This window comes from Dicentrarchus labrax, unplaced genomic scaffold (genome assembly GCF_905237075.1).
Source record: "Dicentrarchus labrax unplaced genomic scaffold, dlabrax2021, whole genome shotgun sequence".
Taxonomy (NCBI): Eukaryota; Metazoa; Chordata; class Actinopteri; family Moronidae; genus Dicentrarchus; species Dicentrarchus labrax.
In genome coordinates, this window is record NW_026136723.1 from 545,890 (window position 1) to 569,770 (window position 23,881).

A 23,881-nucleotide genomic window follows, 5' to 3' on the forward strand; every position below is an offset into this window, starting at 1 on the left:
GGTCAGCGCATTAACATTTTTGAGAAACGCCGCACTACCGGTCAGCGCATTAATATTTCACAGTTAACAGTAAGCAGCCACAGGTGCGCGCCTGTGCCGGGAATTTACCAACGGTTTCGAACGCGGCTCGTCCAATCAGAGCCGAGGACGAGAGCCATCCGCGCCCGCTGATTGGTTCGCTCACTTCCCCGCACTTGAAGGAACGCGAACGTGGGCAAGAGCCAATCAATGAGTTCGACCACGGGAGCGCGGCGGACCTCAGTGAGAGCAGTTTCCGTTGGGGAGGCAGAGGGAGCAACGTCAGCGTCGTATGTGGGAGCCGTTAGAGCATCAACGGGGAGACTGAAACTCTAAATAACATCGAGATATATCTTCTTTTTTCTTTTTCTAAAACCTCTTTTCTGATTTTATACGCTTTCGTTGTGTTATTTTTTATTTTATTATTTATTTTTTTTGGAAGACAAGCGAGCGAGGCTTCACTGCGGCTAAATCAATTTTCCTCTTCCAGACGTGGGAATTACAATGAAAAATGTAAGGTGACATTTTCTTTAACAGTCCAGGAATCACAACAGGACACAAGCGAAGACGACAAAAAGGAGAAAGCAGGTAAAAAAAAATAATATGTATTTCTACTGAGCACTTGTTTGAGACACGTATACAAACGTTTTAAACCCTGCGTAACTTCAAAGACACATATTGGTTAACAGGGGGGGAGAAGAGGAAGAGGAAGAGGAGGGTATGTGAGTGTTTTATATCATCAATGTCATTTTTTATTATTATTCCTGACGGGTAATGTTAACTTAAAGGCGTCAATGATGCCACATTTTCCCCCTGCTAGGGCGCATGTGTGGCACTGCAATGTTTGCGCTTTATTGTTGAGCCTCCATTGATTTATTGAGAAGAGGAGAGGAAAGGGGGAGGAAGAGATATATTATCTACCACCACATTTTAGTTGACACTGTTTTTTTTATTCTCCGTTTCTTTTTAAAAAAAAAGGGGGGGAAAATGGTGACGGGTGCCGCATCTATAGGATCAGCATCCTCTCTGTGGAGCCCCCTGCGTAAAAGAAAATCAGGTATTTGTTTTATTTCTTACGCTGCTGCCTTCCTATTTGTTTCTGCTCGGTGTTTGTGGTTGCTGCAGTGTGTTTTTAGTTGGACAAGGCGAACAGGGTTTGTGCTGTCTCTCATCTGCTGCCAGCCATATACATACAATACAGTAACGCCTCGGCATAATGCAACACACACACACACACACACACACACACACACATAAAAACCCTCCCATTTTGTGTCTCACTGTGAATGCAGCAAGCAAGCAAGCATCAGCCATACGTATGGACTCACCTAGCAGCTTTAAAACAAAACAAAGAAGGAATAAATGTGTGGTTTTTGTATGCAATTGTGTGTGTGTGTGTGTGTGTGTGTGTGTGTGTGTGCTACATTAGAGATCACACACGCACAAACACAAACACACACATGACTGGCTCCAATGTGAGCATAATTGCCTCATGAATGCAAATGCATGATGCTAATGCACAACTAACCCCCCCCCCACCTCTGCACCGCTGCCTCATGGGCTCACAGGTGTTGGCTGGCCTTACCTAACTTACTGTGTGTGTGTGTGTGTGTGTGTGTGTGTAGGTGTGTGTGTAGGTGCTGTGTTTGTGGATGATATCACCTTGCATATGGTTGCAGGGTTCGTGTGTGTTTGTGTGTGTGTGTGTGTGTGTGTGTGTGTGTGTGTGAGGATTTTTTAGAGCTGCACACCTACACCTGCCCTCACCGGGGGGGGTTATTGAAGTGAGGGTACATTAGAGAAGTGCTTCCCGTCCTCTATAATTGACACACTTGAGAGTTAAAAGAGTAAAAACTCTGGTGTGATACTTGACTTTCAGTAAAAGTGACTCAGGGAAACTTAAAATTTGGATTCAGTCTGAGTCTCACTGCTGTATTATTGTGAATAAACATGGAGGATGTAGAATCCAGCAGCTTCACTGACGTTTGGTTGCAGGGTTTAAAGATCGACTGCAAAAAAAATAACTATTTCCTTAACCGATCAATCTGTCAGTTACTTTTTCGACTCATTGTTTTGTCAGTAAAATGTCAGTAATCGAGAAAAATGTCTGTCACAGTTTCCCAAAACCCGACGCCATGTTTAAAGATATTAAATGTATGATCATATAAAACAGAGGCTGAAATTTCTCTCATTTAAGAAGCTGGAGGAAGTGGATGTTTAGCATTTTCTTACAGTAAACAACGTGATTCATTCGTTAACCGTAAACCTGGATGACCTAACGTCTCCACATCTCAGCCTCTCTGTAGTTTGGTGACAGGAAATGTTTTATTTAGGGCTGCCACGCGAATTAAACTTTGGATTATGTTTGCAATTAATCGATTGATCGTTTAGTCTATAAAACGTCAGAAATAGTGAAAAAGTGTCCCAGAGACCAAGCTAATGTCTCCAAAACTCAACTCAACTAAGATGTTACATTTATAGTGAGATAAAACAGAGTAGAGATGCAAGTTATTTCTATTTATTTTTATTTATTAAACAGAGAGAAGCAGCAAATCATCACATTTTAAAGGCTCCTCGATAAAAAAGACTCGTCGCAGATCGATCTTCTCCATCGAGTGAGCCGATTAATCGAACAAACCATCGACAATAAATGTAAGATTTCTGCGTCAGCTCCTCTCAAATCAAAGAGCAGAGCCTTCTTCTTCTTCTTCTTCTTCTTCGCACATCATCATTTAACATTAACGCCCGGGTGCAGAGGAGGAGGAGAGAGCTCATCCACAGCAGCCTCCACAGACCCAGACTGCAGCCACAGCACATGTTGTGTGTTAGAGTACGGGGCATAGCTGCCATTATGGATCCCCTACAGCCAAAAGTGATCGCACTTTTCAAGCTGTTTGCATGCCGATGTACGCCTACCTTTTTTGAGTGAAATCAACAAGTTCACGCCCACTCTCTGGGGGCTGCTTGAAAGGCATTCTGGGAGACGCGAGGGAATCACTGACTGAAGTGGAAAGCAGACGAGAAAGTGGGTATACCAAGTTGATGACAAAAGCATGGCACATCACAGATGGATGATATAACACAGTGAGAGTGTCGGGGGGGGTGCTTCTTTAAAGTATCCACCACTGTGTTTATTCTGGGTGATATTTACCTCAGTTGCAGAGTCAAGCTTCGTGAAAGGAAGTGTAGTTGACGAGTTGAAGTTGTCCCGTGTAGCACGATATGTGACTTTAGCTCGCCCGGAGTTTGCCGGGGACCCGATGGGGTTGGAGGAGGTGGATCGTCTGCAGCTTCCCCATCCATCACGGTTGTTTTATGAGTCAGCGGTGATTAATCTGATAGGTGGCGGCCAGGCTCTCGGTGTCCTCTGGAAAACGGCCTTGACTGCATTGCACTCCCCCCCTTGGATGTTGGGGGTTTTCACCAGCGGCTCGTGGAGAGTCTCAGGTGTTGACGTCAGCAGCGGGGGACGTGGGTATGACTGGCTGGTGTTCTCAGTACACAACAACCTTCAGGAACAAACAGTATTGTATGTGTACTGTACAGTGACTCCTCTTCCTGGGACTCCTCCGCTGCGTCATTGACGTGAGACAGAAACCTTTAATGTGTCTGATCCCATAGATGATTCTGTCTAAAATAAGAAACCTTTTTTGCTCACCTGCTTTAAAACGCGACAGGATGTGAGTTTTTTTTTTATTGTTATATGTCTGATTTTAGGAATGACCCATTTTGTCGCCCCGGCAGACGTTTTAATTAAAAGTTTCTCTTTGAACGGTGACATATGGTTGACCTGGTTGGGCTCATCGCTGGCTGCTCCTATGTCTTTTGAGAATGTAGACAGTTTTTACTGGAGGATAATCAGAGTCTGCACGGCTTATGCAAAGTACAACACGTTAAAAAAAGCTTTTTCTGTACAAATCAGTTTTAACCAGAGTTTATATTTTGTCCTGTTTGTGCCGGATGAAGATGAGAAGCTGCCGTTTTGCTTATAGGAGGGAATGTAACACAACTGTTAGCGTCTGAGCCCTTGTTAATTTATGAATTTTGGCAACCATCGGTGTCTGAACTCGTAGCCCAGTCGCACCAGTTCAACCACATCCTTTCTCACATTCACACAGTCTAATTTTCACTCGCACATATGCAGTGAAATGCTGCGCCGTAGAGGCCCGGCTGTGAGGAGGAAGAGAGGCGCTGTAACATCAGCAGACTGAGGTGGACAAAGATAAAGATAAAGAAAAGGATCAGGTTTTTGATCCGGCTCCATTTTAGCCAATACCATTCAAACGGGGCGAGCCCTGATACAACCGATCGGTACTAGGTGTGGGTTGTGTTATATGACAATGCAACCACAGGTAATGATGATACCAAAAACTCCAGAAGCTGCCTGATATTGCAGTTTTTATATTGATGTTGTTGCATGAAATTACATAAAACCTGAGCAGACAGGAAGGAATTATGATGCCCTGATGTAGTAAATAACACAACATTGGTACATTTATTACTATCAAGGTTATGATCATTTAACAGATATTACTATTTCTATTTTCTATTTCTACTAGGTACAGCAGTGTGGTAATTTCTGATTTAATCCAAAGAGTTTTGATCTTTCATATTACATTATACACAGCGCAACTCCTCCATTAAACTCATGTAATGACTTAATCTTCCTTCCCACAACTTTTTTTGTCTCTTTTTTTTTCCTCGGGAAGACACTTGGCAGCAGTTATTGTTGTTACAAATATTGTTTGTTGACTTGTTTTTTGTCGATTCTGCTCGCCAGCGTCACTTTCTCAGCGAAGCCGAGCGGCCACCGAGTGCCACTGTTCAAACTGAAAGTATTTACCGAGCGGTTAGTCATCGCACTGAGGCCTGGAGTTGTGTACTGTACGACTTGGTGAGGACTGAAAATGCCCCCTCGCTGGACCGACACCTTCCAGTTGGCTGCGAGGGAACATCCCACTGCTGCACACATACATGACAGCAGAACATTATGTTTAATTCACGCCTTCTGAAAGTTGTCACAGAGAAACATTACACCACAGTTTCCATGGAAGAGGGGAATAATTAACGCTTAGTTCAGATTGAGTAATTATACAGCTGATAATCTTTTTGAAAGGAATATTTTAAAGGCCGGCAGCGTCGGGACTAACAGAGCAAAGAAATGTGTGTGTGTGTGATATCTGTGAGATGTCTCACAATACTTCCTCCATTCACAGAGTGGCTGTCACTATCTGCTTCACAGTTACGATGAGAGCGTATGTCGTAATAAATCAATGACAACATTTACATATCACATATCACAACTCTGGACACACACGCTCTCTCAGTATTGATTAAACACTTGTTCCACATAGTTGCTTTATAGTTGACGTCAATTCGCTGAATGATTATTTGCTTTCTTTGTATCTCTTGCTCAGTTTTTTTCTTTCTGTTTTACTGAATTAAATTGTATTGTCGTGTTACTTGCCAAGGTAGTTCGACTCCGGTTTGAGTATTTTACTAGAACTAAAGTTACTTATCTCATCTACTGCTGTTTTATACATACTATGGATTTCTAAGATTTGGGTTCTGGATGCTCAGAAGTCAAGCAAGGACTCGTTAAATGTCCAGGAGTGACATCCAGTTGTGTTAATTTATTCAGCACAGCCAGAGACAATAATTAATGAATAGGTGATTTAGTGAGTACTGTCACCACACTGAAACCGGAACCTGCTATTATTTCATCACCTTTTTTTTAACACAACTCTACTCCTCTCTAGTTACACCAGCTACAACATGATCATTGATGTTTGTTCTGTACGGGAAGAACTGACTGCCGTGATAATAGTAATACTTGTAGTATGTTGTTTTGGCTCCTTATGGGAAATGTAGGACCCAGGGATTGAAAGTCAGGATCTCAACCTCATTTCAAGCATTCTGCCCCTCTGAAGTCCCTCAACTTCACTGAAATTCAATACTGAATTGCCACAGTAGCTCTTTAAAACCTGAATGTGGTGTGTGTACTCGTGTGTGTCTAGTTAACGCTGTTATTAACTACTCGGTTGTGTTCAGCCTGACAGGTTCAGTTCAGATTTGTTAAGCTCTCCGGGTCCTGTCAGGCTCGCAGTAAGTTGCAGAGTCTTTGGACCCGTCGTTTTCTAGTTGGTGCATGAGCTAACTGACTAAAGTGATTATAAATGAGCCAGTAAATAGGACTTTAAAGAACTTGTATTTGTCAACAATGCAACAAATTTCCAGGATTATATAGCGAAAGCAACAAAGCTAATAAAAATGTGTGGCCAATAAAAACGGAAAGCTTCTGCTCTGGGGCAAAAGTCAGTGAGTTTATCATCCGTCTCTCTTTAAAAAAGGTTTCTGTGTTCTCCTCACACCACCCCAAACACACTGCATGTCAGTCTCTTGATGTTAGGTAATGGCTTTTAAATTGTGTCTGTCTGTCTTCAGGAATTGGGGCGGGATGTGATACGAGGATAGAAGTAGGCCAGTTTGGACCAGAGAGTTGTGTTCTTGTGCAAATGAAATAGGGCTTTTCGAAAGGGTGACATGGTTGCTGAAGTTAAAGTGTTGCAGAACTTACTGGCGTACCACGAAGTAACAGCTAAATATTGACTCTTGTCGAAGGAGCGAGGGTCATGCAATCAGTTAGTTTGTGAGGTTTAAATCTGCTGTTTGTGTTTGAGGGAGAGTCCATGATGCAATAAGCAAAACCTTCTCTTTCCTTATTGCATCAGGATCAATTTGTTCATCTACACAAATTATTGACATTTTTATTAGTTCATTTATCATTTTAATAATTTATCAAGTAATTCTGCCAACAAATGTACGACTGCTTGTTTGTAGATTAAACAAATATTTCTGTTAGTATGAAGTATAGAAAGAAAATAGCCTTTTTAATAGCCTTTAATTTTCAAAATCAATTTTATCAGTGACATTTAATATGCAATTTAAAGATTATGCATTGTATAAGGACATGGAGAGAAAAGATGAGCAGAGACGCAGACTGTGCAGAAGTGATGTGGGTTGAACCCACAGGTTCTGGCGGGAGGGCCGAGTGACAAAGCAGAAGTTATTAATACATTACAGAAACATTGCATACAACAATCCACCTTCCACTCTGTCAGTGTCTTTTAAACACACCAACATGCAGAGCGTCCGGTGATCAGCTGGTCTCTCGCTGCTCTGAAGGACATCAAAGTAGGTTAACTGTGGACTTCTTCAGCCCCTTGTGGAGCGCACAGAGTCGGCCTCAAAGTCACAGATGGCCTTCAGATTTATTCCCTCATTGTTTAAAAAGAATCGGTCAGTGAGAGAGAACGTATTTAACTTGATCGCAACTGGTTTTAAATACGGTTGATCGCCAGAAAATAAGAGTCATAATCTCCAGTGTGAGAGTTTTCTGCTTTCTTTGGTCTTTGGAGTAAACTGAACTTTATTTGGCGCAGACATTTGATGACGTCACTTTAAGATCTTGGCATTTTTTACTGAAACGACGAGTCGATTATTCATTAAAGTCGTTTATTGAGCTCCGTCTCTCAAATGTGAGGATTGTCTCTGTTAAATCATTTTAAATGTAATGTCTCTTTGAGTGTGACTGTTGCATCAGGGGAAAGAAGAAGTGCGCTGTGTGTTTTCCATAATTTTCTGATATTTTATAGAGTAAATCAATAATAATAATGCTTTATATCTGCTTTAGCAACAATTGTTGGTGTTATTTAATTCCTGTGGGCTTTATTTGGCCTTAAATCTGATTCCAGGTAGTGTTGAGCAACTGTTAATAAAATATGCGGCATTCAGTGAAGTTTATTAAAGCTGTATGGACTTCTAATGAAACTCAGTAAATGACCTTTAGTGTGCCTTACATGTGGTGACGGTTCAACCCACCAAACACCAGATTACTCAACTCTGGCTGAAATAAATCGTTATGACATTATGTAGTGTCGTTAATGGACGCATGGGCCTTTCTATAATACTCCTCACTCCACAATATCATTCGAAAACTAGGCTGCATTAATGGATTTTTATTTTTAAACCAGTTTTATTCCACCACAGGAACCAAGGGCAGTGCATTGACCTTTACGGACAGAGTTCACAGCAGTGACGGCTCTGCCAGCTTCGCCTCGGTCCATATCACAATACAGAGCCATACTGTTGCTGCTGCTACTGCTGCTGCTGCTACATGCCCTTATGCACTGGCACATTTCCCAGCATGCTTCAGAGAGGGAGGGAGGGAGGAAGGAAGGAGGAGAGGAGGGAGGGTGAATGAAGATGAGAGGAAGGAGAGAAGAGTTGAGAATGGGGTTAAAGAAAGAGAAAGAAGCTGGGAGATGGAGGGAAAGAGAAATGAGACGGATGGCGAATGATAAAGTGAAGATGGAGGGAGGAGGAGGAAGATAGTGAATGAAGAAGAGGAGGTAGCACCGCGAGATGACAGCCGGTGTCGATATGGACGCCAGCCAGCAGTGACTGACTGTGTGTGTGTGTGTTATGTTAAACACACACACACACACACACACACACAGAGGTCTGAGTAGGAACGACGGGAACAAACGTAGTTTTTTTTTTATTTTCTCCCCTTGTTTGTTTTTTGTTGCTTTCTCTCTTTTCAATGCTGCAGTGCTATTCTCAGAGAGAGAGACGCTTCGGCCCACGCACTGCTCGAGAGGGAGGCAGTGAATGGACGGACGGAGGGATGGAGTCAGGAGAGATAGTGTGCATGTGTGCGTTATGGGCGGGGGGGGGTCACACAGGCATGTAGCAGTGAGACAGATACACAGGCATGTAGCAGTGAGACAGATACACAGGCACATGTGCAGTGTACTGTAAGCATGGAGACAGCTGTACAGGCACATATGGTTGAAATCAATGTTAAGATATTCATAATGTTTTTAAATATCAATATATAACACGAAATGGCACATGTATGCATAATCATACGTATAATAATCAATGATATTCAATGCAGTGAACTCTGTTCTACTGTTTGTGCATTACACACTCTTTTAGGGCTGCAACTAATGATTGTTTTCATTATTGATTAACCTTTCAGTCAGCCTTATTATTAATTGATGGCTTGTTTGGTATATAAAATATCAGATAATAGATGAAAATGTGTTCAAATTGATTCAATTTAAGATGATTTAAAACAGAAAAGTAGCAAACAGTAACTGTAAACAGTGATTGTTAGACAGTTTTGTTTGATTAATTACTAAAATGTTAATTAGTAATCTAAATTATTATACATTTATTATTTATTATTACATACATATTTATTTTCATTCTGTCTTAATTGACTGAATAGTTTCCGTACTGTGAGCTTTACACATGTGGAACAACAACATAAACATCTTGTTTAGTTCTTTTTTATTACAGTTTACAACAACAGAAGTTTGTAAAATAATAAATGATATAAAAATGATAATATAATATGAACATTATCACAATACCATTACACAAATATCACCAATCCTTTATATGTGCTACAGACATCAAGAGAGATGATAGACAGATATTAGTTTCAAATCATTTTACCTGAATTTCAATTGCAATTTACCCTGAATTTGCCTTAATTGATTATTTAACTCTTACTGCACAATAATGTGTGTTTGTTCAACCACCAGCAGCAATTTACACAACTTCAGTCACCAGGAATCTGTTCCATATGTGCTTTCTGAACTATAGGTTGTCAGGTTTCCCTCTAAATGAAGCTCAATATGGCAGCGAGTGGACAGACTGGCACCACGTCTCTGAATGTTTGAATCACTCAGGGAGGCATTACTCATACAGTTTAGGTTTTGTAACACACGGTGCTTAAAATAACTGCATTTTGAAGTAGATGTTCTTTGGGATTACTGCAGTTTGTATAATTTCCTGTAGATCGGATAAGATTCACAGCGTGCCGTTAATGGACACTAGTTTCCAGGGTTACTCTGCTCACGTCTTCACAAAGGTAAAACAGATTGTGGATGATGGTGAAATGATCCAGGAATATCTCTGAATACAAAATCTAAATATATATATATATATGAGCATTTGTGCTGAAACCACTTTGATAATTGATATTTAAGTCATTTTTTCAAGCAAAAATGCCCAATATTCCCTGGTTCCAACATCTTAAATGTAAATGTTTGATGGTTTTATTTGTCCCGTATTGTAGTAAAGTGAATATCTTCCGGTTTTGGACTGTTAATTAAACAAAATGATGCATTTGAAGATGTTATCTTGGGCTCTGGAACAATTGTGACGGATGTTTTTCACTCATTTCTGGCGTTTTATTGACAGTTAATCAAGAAAATAGTTGATTGGCAGAGGTCTTGTATCATTTACTTCTGGTAGGTACACCAAGTGCAACAAAAGACCTATAGTACTCACCACATACTGTAGTATACCATAGTATTCTAGCACATAGTGTTAGCAGGGAGGCAGAGCAGCAGGCAAATGGGCAGCAACACAAATCCATACATGTGTGCAGCTCACACAGCAAGACAAATGGCGAGGCTCAGCGGGAGGACAGAGACAGACCGGCAAAGGGTTTATGCAGACGCAGGCACACAGGCATGTAAACCTAGGAACAGTGCAAGGCACATACAGGAAGACAGAAAGACACGGTGGAAAGACAGGTTAGTGTAAGGGGGAGCTGGAAGACTTAATAAAGGTCATAATTCTCTCTGACTGTGTGGGCTTGGCTGCTCTAACAACCAACCTTTGGGATTAATAAAATGCTCCTTCCATCCATCAACGTCGAGCAGTTTTAGAAATGTGTGTAAACTAACCGCAAATGTAATGTAAGAAATGTTTCATTAGGAGGCGTAAAAACAGGGCTGGCAGTAATTTTAGTGTTATTTTAAACACATCACTGCACTTTCTCACAGTGAGTCTGACCCACATGCACAGACTCTCAGATTAATTCAGAATAACAAGCAGGAATATCCTCTAACAAACATAATGAAATGAAAATCCCACTACTCTGACTTCCTGGACAACAGTGTTATCCTTAGTGTTACCTCACTGTGTACCAGTATAAAAACACAAATTAAACCAAGCCAATAAAACTGTCACAGACATGTTTGTCTCCCTCACATCCCGCTTTAACGCCAGATTAAAGGGAGAAAAATGCACTCAAAATACTGTTAGCTGCAACTCTAAATACATTTTTTTATTGGCTTTATCATTAGCAATAGCAAGTAACATTCAGTTTTAATGTGTATTAAATAAACCATGAACAGACACAAGCCTGTACGTCTGTGTTTGTGTGCACACATTAACAATTGTATTGTCTTTTATTTTTTATTGAATTAATGCGCTTATCGCCTCCAAAAGCCAGTGGAAGTTCAGCTGTTTGTCAGCAGGGGTTTCTTAATTACAACATCTGAGGAAGCGGGTTGGAAGAAGCCCCCCCCCCCCCCCGAGGGTGGAGATACACTGATGTGAAGCAAGGCTGTCAGGGCAGCAGAGCACCCAGAACTTTCCAGCAGAGAGAGGACCGGGCTATTTAGGTTACTGTGATTCAGGAAATAGTTCCCGTCAACTCCTCAACCCCCCGGAATCAGAACATCCTGTTCTCATAGATTTTTCTCCTCCACTTACTCAGATCTTCCTGTTTTTGGAAACAAAAACGCCCTTTTTCTGTTGTTTACTACTCGATAATTATTCTCATTTTTTATAATCAGCCTCTGTTTGTCTTTGAAACTGCAGCTTCTGTCAGCTGCAGGTAACGCTGTTGCTCCAGTGACGTAGGATTAGAAATACAAAAGTTTCTTTCACAGACGGGAGATAACAGACAGAGACGGCCTTTGCTTATCATTGCAGGTCATCGTTAGACCTTAATGTCTTTCACGTACTATCTGATAACAACCGGCCACTGACAATCATGATGGAGGATCTTCCCTGAACAGTCTGGAAAACGTGAAACATAAAACCTTCCATAGCTCCTCGATAGTGTTTCTGAATTCCCAGCCACTTAAAGTTAATTGTTGATAAGATATAATGCACGTTTTTCCAAACCGCTCCTCTTTATCCAGCTTCATAAACACGTAATAACGCCGATGAGGCCCGTGTTGTGTGTCAGAATGACAAATAGTACAGAAAATATCATTTTGTGATCTTGGATCTTTTAATTTTCTGGCTTCACAGTAAAAAAAAAAAAAAAACCCCAGCACTGCTCCCCTGTTACAAAGCATTTCCATAAAGCACATGCAGAGAGGGTGTGATGAGTATCAGCAGCAGTTTGATGCATCATAACGATCGTACCACAACAAATAGATGGAGCTTAACAGAAGACTATATTTAATGTGATATGGTGATGTTTGGCTGATTAAGGTCATTACCAGAGGGCTGATAGAGAGCTGATTGGATGGCTGCATCCCTAAACCTGATAATATGATGTTAATGTGATGATTTGTCCAGTAATGTTGGTTGTAGATTCTTAATCTAATAGCAGGATACTTCTCAAATAACCAAGAACTGTTTCCATTATTATTAAATCTATTGATTAATAAATGTTACCCGAGCCCGAAGAGATGTCTGTGAATTATTAAATGTGTCTTATCAATGTATTAAATGTATGATATGAAATAAAATGAAGAAACCCTGGGCTGTAACAGTGTACACACACACACATATTACAGTTATTACAGGAGCCAAAGTACGTATATTAGTAAGAAAACATCAATATCGGGTTGTGAGATTTTTTTTTCCTCGGCCCTTCCCATTTCTGTAGCTGCAGGCCTCATTCTGTAAACAACACACACACACACACACACACACACACACACACACACATCTGTGGTCTCCCTTTCCTCTGTCCTTCTGTCAGATGACTCCATATGGCAGCTGTCATGTCGCCTGCTCTCTTTTTATCAAAGTCAGATCACGGCTGCTCCCATCTCCTGTGTCAGCTGATGTTTTTTTTTTTATATATATATATATATGGGTCTCTCTCTCTTGCTCGCTCTCTCTCTCTCTCTGTGTGTGTGTGTGTGTGTGTGGAAGGGACTAGTTTATGTGCTATACATCCCTCAGTAAAGCAGAATTTCATGTTTAACCAAGCATTAAAGAAGCTGTACTGATATTATATGAAATTACCTCCCAGCCTAAATCACAGTATTCCTCATAACAGACTTCCTATGTGCTCAAATTATCATCTGCTGTGTGTGTGTGTGTGTGTGTGTGTGTGTGTGTGTGTGTGTGTGTGTGTGTGTGTGTGTGTGTGTGTGTGGATTCAAAACAGGAAGTGACCCAGCTAAAATGTCTGAGTGAATTCTAAAGCAGCATTAAATTGTTGCTCTCGTGCACCTGCTTGGCTTTCTGTGGAGTAAGGCGTCACAGAGCAGCTGCTCCCAGAAACCCGAATGAGCAATGTGCATTTTACTACTTAAAGTGCCGGAGTTAAACGGTTCTCTTGCATCCTCACACAGCGGAGGTGGTCTGTATGGTACACAAAGGGCTCACTTTACACATTTTACTTTGAGTAAACTGTGCTGTTGTGTTTGGTAGTTGTCAATAATGGATGTTTAAATGTTAGTTAAGTGCTGTGAAAATCTAATGTGACATTTTGCAGATCCTCTTTAAAAGTCAGAAACAACCCGAGTACTGTAGTAATTCATGTTGTGAACAAGAATGGGAAGTAAGTCGAATGAAAGGTTGCGACTGTTTACAGCAACATATTTGTGTTTTTATTCTCTGGTAGTTTAGCTCAGGTAACACAAAAAAACCCCACTGACATACCGTGTGTTAAACATATCTTATTAACATATTAATAATGCGTAATCCCTAGCAAATACTTTAATGTTAACAACATATCAGATATCTACGACGGAGTATTAGGGCCAGATTGTGAGAATAAAGTCGTAACATTACGAGAATAAAGTAGTAATTTTATGAGAAATGTCAGCCTGTTGGCTCAGCCAGCAAAACTGTTCCAAAACTATTTTTAAAATTTTTTTTTAAATGAACATTTTATTGATTCCATTCAGCATTCTCCCATTAGCATTTAACATCTCACACATATGTTTTCCATGTATACAGAGCATACAAACACTTCACAACAGGGATCAAACACATAAATATACAAATATTCACAATTAAACACAAAACTCAGTAGACTCGAAATTACTACATTTTTCATGACGATCCACATCTTCATTCCCCTCTTGTAAATACCTTTCTCACCTGGTGAAGGATAACGCCAAACACAATCTTATGAACATTGAACAGTCCAAAATTTGTAGCAAGAACGAAGAGGATCCATAAGATTAATTGTTTTTTGTTACAAAACTGTTTAACACCGAAATTATGAATACGTTAGTTTACCTGCTGACTGTACGGTTCTCATTAAATCGACTTTTTTTCTTTTATTATTATTACATTATTCTCATATTATTACGACTTTATTCTCGTAATATAATGACTTTATTTTCCAAAATTGTATTTATTTTTTTATCTTTTTATTTTTCCTCTTAGTATGGCCCTAATACTCCATACTAGATATCAGTTCAGCGTTCAGTTGCGGTTTAACATTCAGATTCTTTGTTAAACCTTTACATGAACGTCACCAACAACAGCTGACTCAATGCATCCTCACAAACTCTCTGCATGCTGTGCTCTTCTCTTGCAGTGTGAACACGTGGATGTGAACCTGTGAGGGGAAAAAACAAAAAGACTTGAAGAAAGCAGAGAAAAGGTGGATCTCAAGAGGACTGTCCCTGGACCACATGGAGGTTTTCTGGGGGATTTTCTCAGCTTCTTTCAAAGTTGAGGCTCCTCAATAACTATTCCTGCTCCTTTTCCACTATTTTTACTTTATTGTTGTTGTCGGGGTTGAAGGTCACGGACCTCTTCCCTCCTCGTCTGCTCTGTTTTGTTCTAAGCGAGACCAAAACCAGGTGCCAAACTGACTGTGTCAAGAGAAGAAGCAAAAAAAATCTATGAAAATAACCGCCACCAAATCATCATAAGAAGAGTTCATTTAGTCATTTATCTTTGAAAAAGCCTGATTTGTAACTAGAGCACAGCTTTATTTCAACCCACAAACGCATTAAGACATCCATTAAAGTCGTATTTAATCTCAGCACATTCATCACAGCATATTGAAGAGATATTTTACAAAACAGATCAACCGTGAAAACTTAATATCCGTCGTCTTCGGTCAGTGTTTGCATATAGTTGCTGCTCTTAATCCTGAAACGGAGATTTCTTACACGAGGACGATGATTAGTGCATTATTGGTTCAAAGTGCTTTACAAACAGATCCTCCAGCTGATGGTCGGCTTGTGTGTCACACAGGAGGCGCGTGGTGAGCAGTGATAACTCGCCGCCGCGCTCTGACGCCGTCCAAACACTTTAAGGCTTCGGCAGGGCGGCGTTTTTGACTGATAAATACAGGCACCGCCACCGCCGCTCCTGCTGCTGCTGCTGCTATCTCAAACGCTTGGAGATATATACCGCCGTCTCAGTCTGCGCTGTGAAACACTGTTGACACTTTGCCTATCTCCTTCTTCCAGTCGCTTATATACGAGAGAAGCCTCTCACTCTTTGTCGTCTTCTGTTTCTTCCACGTTTGGCGCTCGATTACGCCACGCTGAAAAAACCTGAAAACCCCCCCCACCACCACCCTCCCTTTATCTAATCCCAGTGACCTCTTCAAACTTTTTTTGCATTCTTCCTTTTATTCTACGAGAAACATGCAATTTAAAACCTTTCACTGTATTTACATTTTTTGTGGAAGGAGTTCAAGTTTGTAAAAAAAAAAACTTAAAAAAGGGAAACAAAAGGACATAACCTTTAAGCCATACTGAACACCAGCCATACAGATACCTTTCACATTTACAGAACACCTCACAATGTTTAAGACTTCTTCAACAAAGTGATCCTCAAACACATCCGTGCACATACGCGTTCAGGGAGCTAACTGAGAAGAACCCTAAGTTTCATACATTTGGATGAAAGAACAGCTTTGTAACTCGTTTTTTTCTACCTGTGTCTTTCTGAGTGCACTAAATCTGTGAGCGGACCAGGTGCAGCGTTAAGCCGTGGCAGTGAAGGTGAACCCCCCCCCAGCAGAGTTCCCGCCGTCGTCCCCCCGTTGTTCCTCTGTGTTGACGGATGAATCCGGACATTTTCATGTCTGTTCTGTGGGCAGAACCTCGCTGCCCTGCTAGAACCGGGCCCAAGCCCTCCTTCGTTCTCTTCTGTTGGGCCAAGCTAAATTCAGAGCAAAGACACTCACACAAGGGTATCGAACGCACATAGAGCCTCCCGTTTTTTAAAAAGAAAATCTTTTCTTTGTGTAATTTTGTTTCTCGCTATTGATCACTCTTTTGTGAATGCCTTGACATGCTCATCTATTGAACTGATCTCTGTCCTCTGGTAGCTGCTGGAAGGACTTTTCTTAAAGATCTGATGCTGCTCAGTGCTTTCATTTAGCAGCACCTTTATTCGTCGAACTCACCGTCCACTCAGTCACTGTTCTGCTATAATTTAAACCAAAATTTACACGCATATTGACCTTTACTGATTCTCTTCCTCCCAAACTGTTTTGAAAAGGAAGAGCTTGTTTATTGGCAAAAATTTGTGAGCATGGTGTAAAAGGAATACAAATTTTAAGCCACAGCTTGTGCCAAATTCAGAGTGACTTCCTCTCAGCTGGTTCACTAAACAAAGCTGAGATCTCCAAAGCTGCCAGCACTGTTGTTTACAGACACGAGACACACAGAGCTTGAATATTTGATTTGATTAATTATTTTTCCATGTATGATTTGTACACATCAGTTATCCACAGGACAACAGAAGTGCCAAACACAAACCAGAATACACGTGACATCCGTTCAAGCTCATCAAACGTGAAAGATAAAGTTTACATACAGCGCTAAATGTTTACAGACTACATTTTCCATCGCAAGTTTTTCTTACGTGAATCGTAACTTTCGTGCCATAAAACGACTCCCGGAGAACTCTTCAGTAGGAGGAGTCATTATATTAAACTAGTTTACATTTTGTTTACAGGAAATGTAAAAAAAAATAAAATAATTTACTGCCTATTTTAAAAGATTTTGAATTTTGGCCAGTGGACTGTAAACCGACAGACCAAATTTAAATATCCGACACCCGCTGCCATAAAACAAACCTACATTATTCTATATTTATAATCAGTTGGAGTTTTCATTTAAATTGATTATTTAAGAACAGGCAGTTTGTATAGGGCCTAAAAACTCTGAAAGACCTCAATGTTTACAAAAGCTGCTTAAGGGAAGGATTTGTACACAGAGAGAAATGTTTACATTAAGCTGAAAGAGTGAAATGCCAAACACATTCATGATACATTAGCTTGAACAAAGTGAATCTGCTCGACTCCAAGAGAAACCCTGCGCTCCTGTGCTGTGTGCGTGCACAACAACGAGGGATTAGTGCATCTGACTGGAGTTAAAACTTTTTTTATATAAGTCAAGAAGCCGCCACCTTGGAAGAGGACGCTGATAAGTCACAGCGCATTAGGAGCTGTTAATGTGAATTCATTTCTTTTTTTAAACGACGGCTCAAGAACTTTGTGATAAAACAATGAAATCATCAATTTCAAGAGGGATGTTTTGCTTGTCCCTCGCTCTCCTGCTTTTCTCCTGCCTGGCTGTTTCCACGGTAACCATCACCACCGAGCGACGCGCTGTCGATGGCGACGTCAGGACTCTGACCAGCAGCAGTGGCTCCGCTGCGGCTGGTAAAAGGAGCACCACCATGTTCCTCCTGACCGGCTACAAGCGGCCGCTGCCCCCGCTGCCCGCCGGACCCAAAGTGGCGCCGAAAGCAGCCGAGGTGGAGGACGGAGATGATCCACCAGCGGTGGCCGAACTCCCTCCGAAGCCCCTCCCTCAGACCATGTTGCCAAGGAACATGACGGCCGACGCCCTGAAGCCTCCGCTCGGTGCGGCTCAGGTGGCTCCACCTCCCAGACAGCTGGTGGATGTGGACGTGTGCAGGTACGGCCAGAACCAAACTGTTTCCTGTGGCGTGGTGTGATTTCTTTATTGATCAAATTATCAGTGAATCTGTGTTTATTCTCGGTAGTAAAAGGCAGATGATCACATGAAATACATAATAAAACAAGAACAGTTTCACATAAAACTGTAATAAAAACAGGATCAGTGTCCTCCCACAGCACACAAGAGGACATAAAACAGATCTGCTCCCTCAAGAAAAACGGGTTGGTTAAAGATCTGTAAGAAAACAAAACTGATGAGCCTTAGGTGTGTTGTATAAAGTCAGCTCAGTTAACGGTTGCAGACGTTCGGTTCCCTTCAGAGGGGCTCAATCTGCTTTATAGCACACATTTATTTCCATCCGTACGCTGCGTTGAGCACACTGGAAGCCCATAAAGAACGAGGCGCATCATGATTCTTTTCCTCCCGCAGCTCTGATCTCGATCTCACTGAAGCTTATATTTTTTGCACTGAGAGGCGTCTTGCTGTTGCTAGGCAACATGTAATCAGCTCTAAATCAGTTGTGTGCAGGCGAGCTACACACCACAACTATCAACAGCAGCTACGTTCAGGCAATCCAATGCAGCACTAACAGATTTCAAACTTACATAAAGCTCCAAACATACACGTTTCGCTTTTTTCCAAACCTGATGTTTCTTTTTAATGACTTTGTCATTTCTGTCTGTGAGGTTACGTCATAGCTCTGGCTGCTCGGCAACAAGAACCATTAGACCTGTCCTCTATTTCTGGTGTTGATTGTTGGTGGTTCTTCCTGTTGAGAGAAATAGACACGATGAGCATTCATTGGCTCGGAGTTGACCTCTTTCAACCCGAGGTGCTCAGAGTGCTCCTCCAACAACACGAGACAAACGGGCTGAATGAAACACAAGGCTGCTGCCTCAGCCTGGCAGTCATTAGCGTGGATGACACCATGCCGTCATCTATAGGAGTCCATTCCCACTGGTGCCAGCCAAAGTGCTTTAGAGCCTTATGGAGGAGTGCTATGTAGAATTCATCAAGGTCAGATAGTAATGGACCTGGAAAAAAAGATGGCCATGAAAAAGAGTGCACATTAGCTCATTGGAAAACCGCCTCCGAAAAAGTACTAGCATGTTGGTAGATACTGGATCAATAAGGCTTCAAGGTCCAGTGTGTAACATTCAGGAAGATCTACTGGCAGAACTGGAATATAATATAAATAATGATGTTTTTATTCGTGTACAATCACTGTTACCTTTGAGTCTTTTACATCTACAGACATCATGGGTCATCGTGTTAAACTGCTGTTTCTACAGTAGTTGCTTGGAAGGGGAGGGTGAAGTGAGGGAGTTGCAATATCAAGATACACCGCTTAATGCCTCTAAATCCCACACACTGGTCTTTTTTAAATGTCTACTGACAGAAACTAAATGTTTCAAGTGGCGTAGTTGAAGTTGGAGAGACTTGAAACACTGTGTCACAGGTGACCAATGTCTTTGGTACCGACGTTGTTCCACAGGGGTTACTACGACGTGATGGGGCACTTTGACAGCACGTTCAACTGCTCCAAGGGCAGCTACATCTACTGCTGCGGTACCTGCCACTACCGGTTCTGCTGCGAGCACCAGAGGAGCCGGTTGGACCAGGAGTCCTGCAACAACTACAACTCCCCCGTCTGGGCCGACCCACAGGTCCCCGTCACCGTGCCCGTGGGCAACAAGCCCGACCCGGACTTTGAGACGCTCCAGCAGCAGAACAGCAGGTCAGAACCTGGACTCGTTTGTGACTGCTAGCAGAGATTAAAGCCATTTGAGGAGCAGCACAGAATTGTATCATTATCTTATTAACGCATAAAACTACCTAAAATAATGACGTATACATTTTTGATTCCCTGCTGTACACCCTATGTCAACAACATCTTCATTCGTTTTCCTCTACAGTACGGCCTACGTGATCGGAGGGGTGATCTCCTTCACGCTGGTGGTGGCGGTGGGCGTCAGGATCGCCTTCAGCAAGGTGGCGCGCCGACCCCGCAACAGGGACATCAACATGCCCAGGTGAGAGCACAGGAAAAGGTCTGCAGGGCTTCCTGACTGTCAGTGATTTAGACAGAACGGAGAACATCAGCACACAGAGAGTGGAGAATATCAGACAGGAACCAACGCTGAGAGGAGAAGCTCGGTGGGCAGTGTTTTTGTTCGAACCAAGACAATATCAAGCTGTCCAGGGAACTGTTACATTGCTGGCTTTATCTGTCTGTTATGTAACACCATTTAGGCTTGCAAACTTAGATCTCTATTACACAAATGACTCTTCTTAAAATGAGACTGGACTAAGAGTAGTGTATCATTCAAATATGTGTGCGTGTCTGAAAAGGGTCGGTCTCTTTTACTTTTCTTTTGATACTCTTTTCTTTAACAAATAGTTCCAGACCTTGTAAACAAAAGTCACATGACTCACATACAGCTTGTTAGTGGCTGCAGGGTTAGTCAGAAATATTTGATTCTAGTCTTTCTAACTTCAGAGACTTGAGAGTGTGCATACGGAAGAATAATGTCTAGACTGTGTGGATATTAGCAGGCAAGAAGGGAATTTCAAGAAATCTTAGATCCATGAATTCGAGGAAATGGAAGTGGCAGCTGTCTGGAGTATTGACGATTAGATCCGTCGGCCTCTGAGAGATCTGAAGGATTGATATGAATCAACAAAAGATAAAGGACAAGTTCAGAAACAACGCAGTCTGGGGTTTAGGAGCTGGCTGAATGTTTGTTTCCTCCACATTCATATTCATTGTCTCTGTCTGACCTTTTGTCTCTTCCTCTTTACCCTCTCCTTTCTCCTCCTGCTGCTCCCATCTCCCCCTCCACCCACTGCTGCGTCAGATCACTGGTGGATATCTTACGTCACCAGTCGAGCCCGGTGCAGCCGGGAGAGAGGAACAACACCACGCTGTTGAGCGCCACCACCTCAGACGGACGAACATCCAAAAACCTCTACACCCCCGTCCTGCAGAGCAAAGACAACCGCAGTAAGTGACGAGAACCTCGACCTTAAAAACTCACACGTTCATCAGGGAGGAAAAAACACAAAGGATTCAGTCATATTCAGGTGAAATGAATGTTTGAATCCAGCCAGCTTGTCGTGTCCCCCGGTGACATGGACTCAATCTCGATATCAGTAACACACATCACACTTCAGGTGGAACACATTTGTTGTGAGTTGTTGCCAGACGCTGCTATTTAGAGAAGTTAAAAGATAATCTCAGTGGGCCAGAAATAATATCTAATAATCCTTTTAGTTGCTTATAATGTGGATTCACCTTTTATTTATTCTGTGTGTAGAAGAACATCTAAATCTAACCACATATGTGATGTATTGTGCCAATAAAAACCCACTTACAACTCTTCATTCATGAGCAGAGTTCAGTCTTGTTTGTGGTTGTTAGTTTTTTGGGCACACTATAAAACTGGACGTTCAGCTAGTCATAGCTTAGCACACTGAGCATGGCACTCTCACTGAACCCCCCCGAGGACCTAAATCTTAACACTGACATTTGCAGCGTTTCTTAAAGTTGTGTCTTGGCCAGAAAAAAAGAGAGTCTGCATATCTGTTAGTTCCTATTTAAATGCTGAAACCAGGAATCTTGCAGTTTTTTTTAAAACGTTTGCCATCTCAGGTTTTGACAGTATTTGTTTTGTTTTTTTTTTTTTTTTTTTAATTGCAGTTAGAACAACGGAGCTAAATCAAGCAACGTGTGCTTAAAAGGTTTTGGCACTTCTTTGAGAGGTAATTGTGGCTTTGGCAGTCAAAGACAAATTCAACAAGTCTGTATTTAATTAGTAGTTTTCCTCATTCTGGTGCACCTCTGGCTGCCCACACCAGCTCTCTGCTGTTTCTCTCATTAACAGTTTACAGTGGGAAGGATTTCTCTGGTTACATTTGACAAACATTTTCCCTTTGAGTGGTGGACATCAGACTGTTTTGAATGTGTTTGTTTTCTTGTACAGTAACAATTCATGCACTGACAGCCTAAACACAAAAACAGAACACACATTTCTCTCTCTTTACTGCTCTGTCTCTCTCTTTACTGCTGCTCTGTCGCTCTGCCACTGTCTCTCACTTCTCACATAACAAGCTCTCTTGTTTCTCCAGGATTTGCTGAGTTGTTTCGTGACTTCGCAGAACTTTTATGCTTTTTTAACAAGATGAAATTCAACTCAAGGAAAATGTGGCACTTCGGTACAAATAAAAAGATCCCAAAAAGTTAGTTTTTTTGTGTATAACTATGATTTATTTTTAACATGGACTGACTTCAACAAAAGTGTCCAGGTTTGTTTAAGGTATTCTGTGTTGTTATTTAATGCAAACGAACAACAAACAGGTTAAATGAACCACAGAGTTCAGTACAGTTGAGTATTTTAAGCTTCTAATGGAGAATAAAACTACATCTCTTTGTCTTTCATCTTTTGGAAGACATGAATAGAACACGCTGCATTGTGTTAATCTGCAGTTTAATTTATTGTAAAGCAAAATTATCAAAGAAAAAAAGATTCCTGGAGGGACTGTCTTTCCCTCTCCTGTCTCTATCTGTCTGTCCCTCTCTGTCCTCTCTCTCTCTCTCTCTCTATTGACACAAATGCTTACTCGACACATGGCTCTTGTGTCTCTGGAGTGGTTGTCCATCAGTTTGTCGGCTCTGCTCTCTTCGCAGCTGGGACTTTGCACCACCATTTTAACCAGCAGGGGTCTGCTTCCAGCCCCAAACACTCTGCTACCATCGGTAAGCCTCGTGGTTAGCAGCACAGTCCAGCGCGGGCGGCGACGAGCCGCCGGCCCGGATTCACGGCCTCACTACCACACTTGTCTGTCTGTCTTGTTGTCAGTATGACGGCCTGTTGTCCTGCACTCTTAAAGCGGCTTTGCCATTCTCAACACTGCCCCGTGGCAACACACATATTTGTGGTTTAAAACATCTACGTGTGTTTGTATTGACGCACATTGGTTGTGTTGAGAGTGACACATCTTTCATAAGAGTGTGAGCTAAAAGTTGTCTGGCCTGCCCTCTGCTTAATGCAAGCCTGTCTGCCCCCCCCACCCACCCACCCACTACCACCACAAGCCTGCTTCCAAATGTGCTTCTTCTTCTTCTTTCTGTGTAGCAGTGATGTGCAACTGTGCTTACAGCTGATTACCGGGGGTCTTGGCTTAAGCGAGGTCACTGCACTTACCTGAGTGTGTTTTCCCAGGCTTTGCACCAAGAAAACAAAAAAGCAATGCTAGCACAAATGATTTATCTCCCCCAGAAATTTGGAAATAAATAATAACTGTCACTATAAATCAAACCATTGTTTCTGAAGGCTCATTTTGGTGCACCTAACATGGCCGCCACAGAATACTGGATGAGGTTGCCGTGGAAATATGACGAGGACGAAGAGGACAAGACGATGATTTTCACTGAACTTATAAAGTCGTTTCAGTGGCAGTTATTCCGAGCCATTACACCCACATGTGTCCCTAGGGGAATGAATTACACAAGCCGGCAGATTAAACCAAAGTTTAGTTTTAAAGTGTGCTGTAAGCAAAAGACTGTCAGCAGGTCGGTTACTGATGTTAACCAGCAAGTCAAAGTCCAAACTAATGATTAAGTGTTAGTTATTGCTGGAAATTCAATCTTAGAAGCACCACTTTGCTATATTAACTAAAAATACACATTTATATGGGAGGATTGATGATTTATTTATGACATTTTTTGTATAATTCTTCAGTAAATGTGCATAATAACACCGCCGATGATTCTCGTTCACTCATTGGCCAATTCATTCGTGAAAGTGAGATTTGGAAACTCTCCGATCGGTTCCTTTTGGCATTCTTTAGTTTTGTCCTCACTCTTCCTGTGTTAGATAAGGTTAACGGCCTCC

At 41.7% G+C, this 23,881-nt stretch overlaps 1 protein-coding gene across 3 annotated transcripts in view; it reads left to right on the plus strand.

Annotated features, from left to right (window-relative positions):
* The first annotated feature begins 216 nt into the window (after positions 1-216).
* Positions 217-23,881, plus strand: part of shisa7b (shisa family member 7) — a 31,935-nt gene continuing 8,270 nt past the window's right edge. The window contains exons 1-7 of one of the 3 annotated variants that reach the window (XM_051391075.1): positions 217-606; positions 997-1,075; positions 14,630-17,984; positions 19,483-19,725; positions 19,904-20,020; positions 20,846-20,991; positions 22,675-22,743. In XM_051391075.1, coding sequence (XP_051247035.1) covers positions 17,569-17,984; positions 19,483-19,725; positions 19,904-20,020; positions 20,846-20,991; positions 22,675-22,743 — 991 coding nt within the window. In that variant the 5' untranslated portion in view covers positions 217-606; positions 997-1,075; positions 14,630-17,568. The remainder of the gene's footprint in view (positions 607-996; positions 1,076-14,629; positions 17,985-19,482; positions 19,726-19,903; positions 20,021-20,845; positions 20,992-22,674; positions 22,744-23,881) is intronic. The other 2 variants (XM_051391076.1, XM_051391077.1) reach the window with 2 other exon arrangements.